The 13,197-nt window shown below is 38.9% G+C and overlaps 3 protein-coding genes across 5 annotated transcripts; 2 read left to right on the plus strand and 1 right to left on the minus strand.

Moving 5' to 3' along the window:
- Positions 1 to 5,238: 5,238 nt before the first annotated feature.
- Positions 5,239 to 9,276, plus strand: Sfxn2 (sideroflexin 2). 3 transcript variants are annotated; one of them, XM_014350076.2, is made up of 9 exons: positions 5,239 to 5,565; positions 6,351 to 6,561; positions 7,084 to 7,254; positions 7,464 to 7,662; positions 8,056 to 8,181; positions 8,276 to 8,342; positions 8,408 to 8,507; positions 8,594 to 8,641; positions 8,730 to 9,276. In XM_014350076.2, exons 2-9 carry the CDS (start codon positions 6,401 to 6,403, stop codon positions 8,842 to 8,844), a joined length of 987 nt encoding a protein of 328 aa, XP_014205562.1. In that variant the 5' UTR covers positions 5,239 to 5,565; positions 6,351 to 6,400; the 3' UTR covers positions 8,845 to 9,276. The 3 variants fall into 3 exon arrangements, with proteins under 3 accessions (XP_014205562.1, XP_014205561.1, XP_014205559.1); XM_014350075.2 differs by lacking the exon at positions 5,239 to 5,565 and adding an exon at positions 5,898 to 6,001; XM_014350073.2 differs by lacking the exon at positions 5,239 to 5,565 and adding an exon at positions 6,073 to 6,253 and having other exon boundaries at positions 8,730 to 9,275.
- Positions 9,277 to 9,313: 37 nt separating this feature from the next.
- LOC149375109 (anaphase-promoting complex subunit CDC26) lies at positions 9,314 to 10,325 on the minus strand. Its single transcript, XM_089590182.1, has 2 exons — positions 10,039 to 10,325; positions 9,314 to 9,654 (listed from the first exon to the last, which is right to left on the minus strand). The coding sequence occupies exon 2, from the start codon at positions 9,648 to 9,650 to the stop codon at positions 9,420 to 9,422; it is 231 nt and encodes a 76-aa protein (XP_089446308.1). The 5' UTR covers positions 9,651 to 9,654; positions 10,039 to 10,325; the 3' UTR covers positions 9,314 to 9,419.
- Positions 10,326 to 10,479: 154 nt separating this feature from the next.
- Csl4 (exosome component 1 Csl4) lies at positions 10,480 to 11,730 on the plus strand. Its single transcript, XM_014350094.2, has 5 exons — positions 10,480 to 10,628; positions 10,705 to 10,820; positions 10,894 to 11,142; positions 11,228 to 11,309; positions 11,386 to 11,730. The coding sequence occupies exons 1-5, from the start codon at positions 10,589 to 10,591 to the stop codon at positions 11,499 to 11,501; spliced, it is 603 nt and encodes a 200-aa protein (XP_014205580.1). The 5' UTR covers positions 10,480 to 10,588; the 3' UTR covers positions 11,502 to 11,730.
- The last annotated feature ends 1,467 nt before the right edge of the window (positions 11,731 to 13,197 follow it).

Consider the following 13,197-nt stretch of genomic DNA (forward strand, 5'->3'; position numbering starts at 1 on the left):
CCACCACTACGAGTCTCGGGTATAAATCTATGCCGTGCGCGCGCACACGTGGTACACGGAGTAGCTGCTGCTCTCTGCACTTATGGCATGTTCCTCGTGATGTTGAGTTCGAGCACTTTGAATCTCGAAAGCTCTTGGAGTTCGACGAAAAAAAACGACAACCAGCTTTGTTATCGCGAGAGGGAGTCTTTTGCACTTTCGAGATGAATTTGCTTTCGACTTTCAAAAAGGGGGGAATGGTGTGTACTATAAAGTAGTTTCGGGCTGTCTGGTCTATATATATATATAGGACTTAACTGCGGATTAGCTGTCGCGTTAACGTGGAGTTGCTTCGTTTGGGAAATGAAGTGGAGCAACTCTCTTGACTCGAATTAGTTGGAGGTTTATCTTGTTCGCGGTAAGACTCGGGCAAAACGATGATGATTTTATGAATATTTTTTACTTGCTTTGGAATGAAATTTTTATCAAAAAAGTGTTGTGCATTACATACTCTGGCTGAACATTTTTTTTCATTACTACTCATAACACAGTATTTAACGACAATTTTTTTTTTTCAACAAAAGTACACTGCGATGTACATGTACAGCATTATATTTAAAGATGAAAAATTCCAATCTGCACTGAGAGAAAACAAAAACTTATGAAAATTACTATGTTAGAATGGTAATCTGGTACTACTCCCTCGAGTAGAAAGTGTTTACCATTATCAAACGATTTTTTAAAACTGTTTATAAAACAACAATAATTACGCTTATAAACAGTAACTGTTATCATCAGTAAAGTGATTTTTGTACGGTATACAGAAACCACTACTACCAGGTAACTGAATGGTAAAAATTAAGTTTCCAAAAAGGTCCCTGTAGGGTAAAGTAATACCGTTCTAGCAAAGTATTTATTATTATTTGTTTAGCTTAGGTAGTAGAGTCACGAAAAAAGAGAGACCAGACATACACATACAAACTCACACAGGTACGTCCGCACCCTTCTCTCTTATATTATATATATTTTGTGGCTGTGCAGTGTGCACCACTCCAGTGGGTATGTCAGCGGCGTTACCCTCTTTCGAGCAGAATTCCCGCACTTCAGGGGGATGAAACGAGAGAAGCCGAGTGCCATTGTTGGATTTAGGGTGAAAGGACTGTTTGCTCATCATTTATGAAAAATTCCCGCTTGCGCTAATTAGTTATTTAATGCAATTTAATTTTTATGTTCCGTCTCATCGAAACACCCATTCACTTTAAAATAGACGACTCTTTTCGCTCTCTCTCTCTGTAAATTTTTCTTTTTTTTCTCTGTGCATCACTGTCGACGACTCCCCAATACCCCATCTATTTCATTGTCTTCCTCGTTTTAATAAGTTTTTACGTCCACCGGGAAATTATACAATTTCCAAGGAAAACCGGCTTCTTTGCTTCAAGAACTTTATTTATTTTATTATTTTAATATTCCTGGATTGAAAAAAAAAAAAAAAAAAAAAAATGAGGAGTAATAAAACGTACAGCTTTTAAGGTCTGGTGTTAATGAAACGAGAGGTAATTTTCTTATTATTTTTTTTTCTTACAACTCATAACTCTCACCTCCGACACAACTCGGCAGATATAAATTCTGTCGTAAAGAGCCAATATAACCCAACTTTATTGCACTACAGACGTACCCTCTCATATATATGAATCATTTTTCCAATAGACCGAAAGTTCGCTCGACAAAGTTACAACAACCCCAATACTTTCCTAACAAAAAAAAAAAAAAAACAAGGCCTATGTGTGTATATGTTTATATATAATGCAGCTCCGCTAAACGATTCCACAAAGAGGGAGAGCAAAACTTTTAATCGTTAATTTGAAGAAGAGCACCTATACGTACGTATCCTTCCTTTCTCTCCCTCTTTTGTACGCGTCTCTCCCCATACAATTGGCTCCCTCTCTCCCTGCACTTCCCCTTCTCCTCCTCCAACAACTCCTCGACTTTTCCTCGCATTTCACTATCACCCATACCATCCGCGCTGTAATTTCTGTGTATTATCGTACTCCCCCGCACCGCCGCGACTGTTATTAGGTTTTTATCTTTCTTTCTTTCTTTCCATTCCTCGCTCTCAATTATCCTTCATGGCTCCGATTCGCGTGCTACCATTAGGTGTATATACTGCACAAAAGGGCCGAGAGAGCTTATATCAAGGTATCATTGTGCAAAAGTTTACAGTTGTTGTGTCGCCGTGCTTTTTTTCTTTTCTCTTTATTTTTTTTTTTTTATTTCTCCTGTCCCTCGACGACGCGGCAGCTGCGAAGGCGCGTACATTTACACGAGCAGTTGGGTTTTTATTCCATCGCAGAGAAGCTCTGGGATAATTTTAGCTCGTCGCGGGGGCGACATGTATATGATATATGGGCGATTCCGCTACTACTAACTCGAAATGACGCCAAAAATGGATCCAAAACTATTGTTTTACATGGTATTTCCATCTTAAATGATTATTCGTAGCGAGCAATGAAAATCTCTAAAAATAATATATATTGTGGACATTTGCTGAAAATGCGTTATTTTTCTTTGAACCGCCGTAACTCTTCATTGCATGGTGGCACTAAATGCAGTAACTGTTACGTTACACCACTAGGGCACAAAGTACAAACATGAGCGGCCAAAGGGTGTAATGTACCATTTTCACTCTATAGGGCTTAATCACAGCTTTCATTTGAGCCAAGTAAGGGCTATCTAAAATAATGTGTATACCACTTCGTTACTGCAACGTTGAAAGTAGCATTACCGTTGGTAGATATATCTCTCAGTGAGTTGCGGCGGAATCATCCATGTGTATGATGTACGTGTCGAACAGAAACGACGTAGACGCGAAAGCTTTCCTTCAATATTCCACGAGATGCATAATTACACGTATAGGCGGTACAATCGAGTTTTTGCGCGTTACCCCAATGTATTATATTGCATATTCTATAGTTGCGGGGTCTACATACTTTTTCCATCAATAGTCGAGTCGGTGTATAATCGCGCGATCAGTTGAGAGCCGATGACCAGGGAGTGATAATGAAAAACTTGAAATTGTGTAAATTTGTTACTTTGAACAACGCCAACTCATAGATTTTTCGATAAATAAGGTAAGTACCCGAAAACATTATAAATATCTCTCCCTCACACACACCGAGAGCCACAGACGTAGTCGGGGTTGCTCCTCGGCAGGCGCTTGATGGAAAAATTAATCCAAACCCTGGGCGTGAACGAACGGAAATAAAAACTGCCGGTACTATATGGGTACATCACTTTTCGCGAGAGCAACGGGTGAATGAAACGAATAGAGGGTACGAGCGACAGCAACCCTCGTCAAAACGGCAGTTCTGTCGATAGTGTGTACATTATACGTGTATAGCTTCGGGGTTCTCGATGGAGAGCTAAATAATTCCCGTGGATCGAGCTACACTAATTTCACGGGAGTGACTTCCGCTCACCTCAACTCTCCTTTGGTATATACGTATGTACATATATATATATACACACCATGCAACCCCTTTGGAGCTTTAGCAGTGACACATCTAGCTGCAACTATACAGGACACGTATGCATAGGTACGTGGTGGTTGGGTTGTTAAAGTATACATGTATAGCCAAGTGGGGGTCGATGAACGCGCGACATTCGAAGAGCTGTACCTATATAGCTTTCACGGAAGGCAAGCTCCCCCAAGTGAAACGATACATATAGCAGCGGGTCTGGGTTTACTCGATTGCAACTGACGTTACCCGATGAAGGAGCTAAGTATACTTTATTGACACGTTCATCGCGTATTATGGTTTGCTATAGCGGATATATATTATATTATATTTAGGAAGGAGGATCTGATTGCCTTAACGAAGACACAATACGAGAGAAAATGTGAGACAGCACTTTATTTTTAAATGTATGCCGTGTGGGTATATGGCTTGGTTTTTGGGTTTGCCCCGATATATTATATACATGGTGGGATGACGGGGGGTGCAGTAGACCGTAAAGTTGTGAGATCGATGCTCGAGATTTCGAAGGTGCACGGTGCACACAACATAATAGGTGTGTGTGTGTTTCGTCTCGAAGGATATGTATGCCTGTGTATGGGTGCGGCCGTTAAAAAAAAGGGGGGAATTTGGAAATTTTTAGTCGTATGTCTACAGTAAATGCCTGAAATAGAAAAACTTAGTTTTCTGAAGTTCAGTTGTTTCATTTTCGTAGCTCCAATAGGTTAAAGGCACGACAACAACTACTGTCGAATAGTTTTTTTTTCTTCTTTTTTTATTCCACACATGTCAGCCCAGAAGATGTGATTGATCAGTAAAGGTAAAAATTGTGAGGTAAAAACGCATCACGGAAAAGTAAAAATGGACGCAGCGTGTGGAAAATTTGCATAAAGAAAGGATAATTTTTTCAGCTATAGATATGAGTTTGTACGATTTAAGATGAATAAAAATTACTTGTCCAGAAAATGAAATATTTTAATTTGACATTTTACTGAAAAAACAAAAAAACAAAAAAAAGTACAAAAATAAAATCAGTTTTATGTGGTTGCAAAGGAAAAAAAAAAAAAAAAAAACAAATTGATTTTAAGATACAACTTGTGTCCCGTAAATATCTGTAAATTATTTTATTTACTCCACTTAAAAATCTAAATACTCGCGCAGCAGCAAATAAAAAAAATCATCCCCACTTTATTTTTGATCCCTACAACACCTTTCAACCAACCACCAATAAGATAAAAAAAAAAAAACAGGGTTTTGTACGAACCGTTGTACAATATTGAAAATACCAGTAAACCGACCTCGTTTGATAAATAAACAATCCCTCTGGCTTTCATCCCTAACAACTATTGTCTGGAAGAAAAAAAAAAAAATACATCAAGAGTTTGCTCGGACGCCGCACCTGCGAACCCCTCGCTCGTTCCCCCCGGAGAGAGAGATGCAACCCTCCAGACACCCGAGAAAACCCGGGCGCCCCTCACGCAGGCGCTCCACCTCCCTGCCCCCCGGAGGCGCGGGTATCCACCACTTTGTCGCCGCGAAAAACGTGCGCGGTCACGTGAGAGACACCCTACTCTCCTCTTCTTTTCGAAAAATCAAGAAAACCATCGCGCTCTCTCTCTCAGCAGCTGAGACACGCGCACACACAGGCGCACCTAACGAAGATACGTATATATGTACACACCACGCACATTACCACCGGGGGCTCGGTCTCTTTCGGAGCACACCTATAATAGTGTCGATTTGCATGCCGGCCGAGTTGGAGCGCCTTGGAAACACTTTGGAATCACATTTGTACTGCAGTACTTAGAATGTGTCAGCTCGCAGCGTGACCATTACTTACTGTCATATACATATACATAAACTCCCTTTGGACCGTGATTTATATTATGGACTCGTGCACGAGGACATACACGTAGTACATGGAGAGGGAGGGGATGTCAGGGGTGTATACGTGCGCGCGTGCGTTTCTCGGCTCCTGGTGCTTTCGTAGTGGTTGAGAAACCGAGGCTTCGGAGATCTTCGAGACGCTCCGGAGGCTGTGCACCCGATTCAAATATATAATATATATATATAGGTGAGTCTTATCGACTTTTCGCTCTTGTATGGCCTTGTCCGATCGATATGTATATATTTGTTTACGTATGCACTTCCGTACAATGGAATTTAAGGGATACGGGGGATGATCTCTCTATACGCTGGGGATGGGGTTTTTTGGATTTTTCCGTAGACGTCGTTGGAAAATCGGGAGGAAAAAAAAGAAAGCTAAGATGGAGGAAGAGAAGGATCGAAGGAGGACGCTTTCTATTTTAAAAATTTGTTGTATATCCCCCCCGTGCTTGTCACGTCTATACGCAGGAAAAGCCGCGCGCGCATACAACTGGTGATGTGTAGAAAACAGGTACGCGCTGCTGATGCAGATAGGTATGTGATGTTTACAGTGGTGTGTATACGTACGTAAGCGTACAGCCGCGTGTGCTCCGATTTCACGCGACGCCCCAACTTATAGATTGGTGTGTATATATACATATAATCAAGTGTTGAAAAAATAACAACAAGGCATTTGGGCTGAAAGTGTAATAAGAGTATACATACGTTGGTATAACTGTAATTTATATCCCGTTGTTGTGTTAAAATGTATTGGTAAAGTAGTAAAAAAAATTGATTCTCGTGTGGACGTGGAATATACGATGCGCAGTGATTGGAAAATCGTTGGATTATGATTATTGACTGCACTCATCGGGTATTAAATTCATGCGTGTGCGGTACGAACGCGAACGAGACAAAATAAGCCAAATGTCTATTATAAGTTGTATATTGAAAGATATATATATATGTATAAAAATGATGCGTCTTTTGCAGGGATACAATAATAATACATTTCCGGAGAAATTCGAGGCATTCGTTTTATAATGGCGAGCAACGGGGAAAGGCTGGATCTGGACAAGCCGCTCTGGGACCAGAGCACCTTCCTGGGCAGGTGGAGGCACTTTGCCTGGGTCACGGATTTCCGCACGTGCGTCAAGCCCGAGGAGGAGCTTTGGCGGGCGAAAGAACTTTGCGAGAAGTATAGGTATGATTTGCACGTGTATACACTTACGATTCATAACTTTGTTTTTTACATAATATGTGTGTACGTGTATTTTTTTTTTTTTTTTTTTTTTTTTTTTTGGAAACTCTCGGAAAAATTGTTATTAGGGTAATACGCGCTTTTACGGGGAGTCACATTTTTTTGTCCTCCAGTCTTGAACAAAAAAAAAAAAAAAAAAAAAAAAAACTGGTTTAATTGTAGTATTTCCCATTAATTATTCAACAGCTGGAAAAAAAAATCATATTCAAGTAAACACGGTAAGATCGCGTATTCTTTTTTTCGGATCCGACCGTAGAGAACAAAAATACTTATGAGTAAAAAAAAACACATTCGAAAACAACATCGTGTTTACGATTGTACATCAAGTTTTCTTGAAAGAAAAAAAAAAAAAAAAAAAAATCTCGCACAAACATCTTGACTACGTACATTTTCCCAAGACACGAGTCGCGCATCAGAGGATTGTAAAACAGTGTCGGAATGAATATTTCCTGGGAATTTTCGTAGACTGGGCAAGGAGCCAGCCGGCACGACCAGAGAACAGATCATATACGCGAAGAAGCTGTACGAGTCGTCGTTCCATCCGGACACCGGGGAACTGCAAAATGTTTTTGGCAGAATGTCGTTCCAAGTGCCCGGTGGTATGGCCATCACTGGTGTCATGCTACAATTTTACAGGTGCGTGTGCTCCTATATGTACATTGTTTTCTACAAGACTCGTCGTCACGTGGGTGATTTTTTTTTTGCGAATGACGTATTCCTTCGTTACAGAGTTTACTTAAATGTCGGGTGGGAATACATTCCTCACGGAAATTGAATTAGTATATTTGAGAATTTTTTTTTTTTTTTTTTTTTTAATTTCACCAATGGAAAAAATTTGTTTCAAGGACAACGACGGCAGTTGTGTTCTGGCAATGGGTGAACCAGTCGTTCAACGCGTTGGTGAACTACACGAACCGTAACGCCAACAGCCCGGTGACGACGAGCCAACTGGCGGTAGCTTACATGAGCGCCACAACAGCCGCGATGATCACTGCCATTGGATGCAAGACTTTCTGGCAAAAAAGGGCGAATCCCCTCATGGCTGTGAGTCCAACGACGTATACATTTCCTTCGAGAGAAATAAAGTGTTTGCTCTCTTCCACTGATTTTTTTTCCACAAATTATTGTTCCCTTGCGATAAATCTGCAACCGATCGTTCTAGTCGACCTCGTTTCAAAGTTCAATCATCCAAGTATGCACGCGCTTTGGTTGCGATCGATTGAATTTCAAACTCGGAGCTTATCGATCCAGGAAATATGCTATGCCTATTTGAATTGCAAAACACAATCTGTGTATATTGTAGTCATGAAACAAAAATAAATCGAGTCTTTCTTCGAGCATGTTGCGTCGAATCGAAAAGTGAACGCTGCAATAATGAAGCTTTAAAATAAAAATAAAAGACATGGATAATTAATTAATATATATTTGTTTGTGCAGAGATACGTGCCGTTTGCTGCTGTGGCAGCCGCAAATTGCGTCAATATTCCGCTCATGAGGCAGAACGAGATTCTAGGCGGTATCGACCTAACGGATGACGAGGGTAAAAAGCTCACCAAGTCAAAGGTGAGAAATTTCAATGAACTCTCGTTTAGCACGCAATAGGTGTACACGTTATGGCTGCGAGTAACGAGTGGGTATTAATGTGCTTTGTTTTTAGCTGGCGGCTGTGAAAGGCATTAGCCAGGTCGTGATATCGAGGATTATCATGTGCGCACCGGGAATGGGTACGTTCAAAACAATCTTAGGTGTAGGTACTGAGATCTCTAATTATTACTTTTTTTATTTGTAGTTCTACTGCCTCCATTGATGGAGAGTTTAGAGAAGAAGCGATGGATGCAAAGAATCAAACCACTTCATGGGCCTTTTCAAGTACTCATGTGCGGTATCTCGTGAGTTGAACGTTCATTTTAAAAATTTTCACTTAAAATGAATGGGAAAAAAAAAATCTAAATTACATTTGTTTTGCGTGTTACAGATTAACATTGATGGTGCCAACTGCCTGTGCCCTGTTTCCTCAAAAATGGTAAGCATGAATGACAATTTTCGGCAAATTTATCGCTTGATAACAAGTACGGAAGTTATTTATTAATTGTCCTAAAAATTATTTTCAGTTCGATTTCTACAAAAACACTGGAAAAGTATGAGCCGGAAAATTACGAAATACTTAAAGCAAATTGCAAAAATGGAAAAATACCAGAGTATCTTTATTTCAATAAAGGTCTGTAAATTAGTGAGCTATATAAATGTACATACCTATATTTTACGAGAGAAAAGCAATTGATGAAGTGGTATACCAACACTATCCTAGAGCAAGTTCAAATGAGAATAAAGATTTTTATTTTTATGATGTGTTACGATCTTCTCTCCTTGATGGAATTCAAGAAAATACAATAATTAGTGGTAATTTGTCGAGTCTCAAAGTGAGAATAAAAGTTAGAGTTGTGAAATGGATATTTTATGATATCTGAAAATGCCTAATTCAGAAATCTATGTTTTTGCTCTTGTCTTCCAAATAAAAAGAAATAAAGCAAAGTAGCACATTACATTACTGGTTGCATTTAATAGTTTGTTGTTTATTTCTAAGAGGCAATTTTTTTTTCGTTGCCTGATGAAAAAAAAAAAAAAAAAAAAAAAATACGCTGCCATGTATGACTCAAGTATTTTGTTAATAAAAAAAATCTGAGGCAAAGTATTAAAAAAAAAAATCGTTTATTTTAAAATAACTTATTTATAATTTACCTATGAATACAATCCTCATCCTATGATTGTAATAGTAATTCGAAGACCAGAAAACAATACTTTTACAATGTGATGTTTGACCTGCGTTGGGGTGCTGTCTGAGGAGTTTGTGGCACATATCCGATTCTTTCTTGAATCTCGGTCTGTGTCAGCTTTCCTCCCCATGAAGGAACATTTGGTCCTGATGCCTGTTTATCAGCATCTTTTTTAGCTTCCTTTTCTTTCTTTAATGCTTCATATTCCTGCAAGTCGTCGAGTCTCAACTCAATCTTTGTTGGACTGCGTCGAATCATTTTTCTGCAAACTATAATGCACAGTCGATGCTCAGCGTGTTACTCAGCTAATCAGTGTCTTTCGTTTTTTGGATAATGTTAAAGTACATGTTTGAGTCATTTCAACATAAACATACAAAAATAGTGTAATATTTCGAAATTAATTGGTAAAAAGATAATAAATTTATAATAAAATTTAACAGTTATATATGCTGAAATTATCTGACTAAACTTTGTTTACAACCTACCCCTAACTGGTGACTTGCCCAACAATAACAACCCATTCGAAAACAAAGAAAATCACATAGCTAATACTTTTTTAAGTTTGTAACACTACCTTTTCTCTGCATAAACAAATAGCCAAAAATTTTAGTTTGTTATGAGAACATTTACATAAAAAATTACGTACTTGTAAGACGCACTTGTTCTTTTTCAGAGTCTTTCGTCTAAGAGGTTAGGATGTAAGTATAAGTGCAATAGCTTCCAGAAAAACTTGTGAAAAAACGAATAAGTAGATCGAATAATATCAGTCAGATCAAATCAATGTTCTTACATCACTCGTAATTACAATTTAATCTACTTTATCAATAAAAAAGTTTATCACCACAAAAAAAATGAAGTAATTTTCAATGTTCACGCGCCAAAAGTTGACATCTCGCAAGCACACACACTCGACTCGATGTCAGCTCGCGACGATGTGCATAGTGCATGCTTTGTTCACACAATCAGTGCCATCTAGCGTTGTTGATTCCAAACTAAAAAGTACAATTTTTTTAATTTTTGAATTAGCCACGCTAGATGGCGCGCATTACGTATGTATTCAGTTTTCCTGTTTTCGCTTTTATACTTTCTAAGTTCCACCTGTGGAAAACAAAAATAAAACAAATTACTCAAATTTGTTTGTTCATTAGTAAATAAGAGTATTTTTCAAATAATTATTAGGACTAGCCCAATAAAAAATGGGAGAAAGTCAAGAGGAGCCGATCATTTGTATTCCAGGTATACTGGTTATTACTAATGTAACCTTCAACTGTTGAGCTTTTTAATCATACAATTAGATTATTTAATTTTTCAGGGCAAAGATTATGTGCTGCAGATAAAACGAATATCGCAGGACAAGGTACTTACGAGCAGCTCGGTTATGTCTACTCGAAATTTGCAGGAACAGTCAAAGTGGTCAAAGAAAAAGATGTAATTTTTCATTCATTTTGCATGTTTTTTCAAACCAATCCAGCTACTTGGCGTTATTTTTCAAATTTTCCAGACATGTACAGTCGAAGTTCATGGAATGACAGATCAGAGCATTGTCCCTGCCCCAGGTGATATAGTCACCGCAATGGTCACACTTGTTAATCAGAGATTATGCAAATGTATAATAAAGTGCATTGGTGATATTGTATTGAGTAGACCCTATCGAGGGATTGTTCGGAGGGAGGATGTGAGAGCCACGGAAAAAGACAGGATTGAAATGTACAAGTCTTTCAGGCCAGGTGATATTATTCTTGCAAGAGTGGTGTGTAACTTTGCGTCTCAATGGATAACAATACTTCAATTTTCAATTACAATGATTTGAAAAACATTTTTTTCATCCACTCTAGTTACCAATGACAGAAGCACATACGTATCAACTCAGTACGGCTGAAAATGAATTGGGAGTTGTGATAGCTCACAGTGAAGAAGGTAATTGAGTCACAAAACGTTATTTCTTGTGGTATGAACAAATTCGTTAACAAAAATGTTTATTCAATCATTGCAGGAGTATCTATGGTGCCAGTTAGTTGGACAGAAATGCAGTGTCCAAAAACATTGATCAAAGAGCTAAGGAAAGTTGCTAAGGTTGTGCCTGAAGAAGTAATTTTACAAAATGAATGATCATGAAAGTTAAGGAGATATTGATAGACGTGTAAAGTTTTTTTAATACTTATTAAAACATTATTTTCCAGCTATGGAAAATTCTTTTTATTTTTTGTACGACTCGGTACTTAATATTTTAAAGTTTATCATTTGTTGCTGTTGGTATCAGCAAAATCTAAAATATAACATTTATAACGTGTATTGTTTTGTACCAAGAACATTGTTGACATGACGTATATGTACATTATTTGAAGAAATGTGGCATTTTTTTAAATAAAATGTTTCTATCACTGAAATTAGGCTACTGTATTTCGTCCCCTCCCGAGATTCACAATTCATAGTATAGTTTCATATAGATGTAAGGCTTGACAACGATCCCTACGACGCTACAGCTCAAATGATAATATCGTGAGATACGTATCGGACACGTTGATGGAAAATTATTATTTATACACCCTACTCTACAGTTGGCACGTGTATAATAGACCGGAAGTGTCAAGCGATGCAAGCCGAATGACAAGTATCGTTTGATCAATGTTTTCATTCACTCCGACCCTACTTGTATGATGAAAATCTATACTTGATGGTAAAAAAAATAGTGTTCTTTGATTGATATCAGTTAGCGTACTGTTGGTACACTTTTTCGTGTACAACGCCGTGAATTTGACTCAGTATTTTTCTCATCACCAACAACGCACAAAGCCGGAAATCAATGAAATATTACTTCTCGCGCCCATTTGGCCAGAAATTGAAGTATAAAATGTTGAAATTAATGATAATAACTGCACTCGCTGCATCGATTCCCCAAGCACTCGCTAATGAAGAAAGATACGTTGATCTAATGATCGGATTGAAACGTTACTACGGTACTACGGGGATTGTCATTGTCTGCGAGAACTCCGACCCAAGTACGTCACTATATAAATACTTTTTTTTTTTTTACCATTTTACAAAAAAATAGCAAAGGTGCCCGGAGAGAGTGAACTTATTGTCTTCTTCAATATTAATTCCTGGAATAGAAATAAAAAAAAAAAAAAAAGAACCACAAGTCAGTTGCATTTTTACAGGATCCAGCATCCAGAGCAGCCTAACGCTGCAAAATGTGCGAGTACTGTCGGAGGAGGGGACCTTGGCCCAATCAACGAGCCTCGCCAAATTCGCCGGCTCGTACAACGCCACCTTCACCAAGTACCCGCGCCAATTGATCGTCCTGAGTCTCGAGAGCTCGCGCGACCTGTCCGACTTCGAAGCATTCACGAGGAACCACTTGCTGTCGTTCCACGCGTGGTTCGTCATTTTTCGAGGTCCGAACGTGACGCGGGAGGTTCTAAGAGATTTCTGCCTCGGGACCACAAGTGCCAACCGATTCCACGTGAAGTTCGACACCCGCATGGTGGTCAAGTGTCACGGCGAGTCGAGCTTGCGCGAAGTGTTCGCCGTCGAGGGTGAGACTAAGGTGGTCGTGGAGGAGGTGATGAGCTGGAGCCGAGGGGAGGGTCTGGAAACGCGTGGAAGTGCCCATCAGAGGCGATGCGACATGGCCGGTTCTGTTCTGCGAGTGGCGTCGCTGTGGGTACGGGCAATTGTGTAATCATCGATATTACATAACATAATATATATATGTCCCATCAGTTTTATTACTCAACGATGATACTAGGTATAAAATTGTAGCGGAATTTTATCACATTACCGATTTCAGTAATAATCTCGTGAT

This window comes from Copidosoma floridanum, unplaced genomic scaffold (genome assembly GCF_036245765.1).
Source record: "Copidosoma floridanum isolate Cflo_tuat_1 unplaced genomic scaffold, Cflo_Japanese_pri ptg000012l, whole genome shotgun sequence".
NCBI classification, from domain to species: domain Eukaryota; kingdom Metazoa; phylum Arthropoda; class Insecta; order Hymenoptera; family Encyrtidae; genus Copidosoma; species Copidosoma floridanum.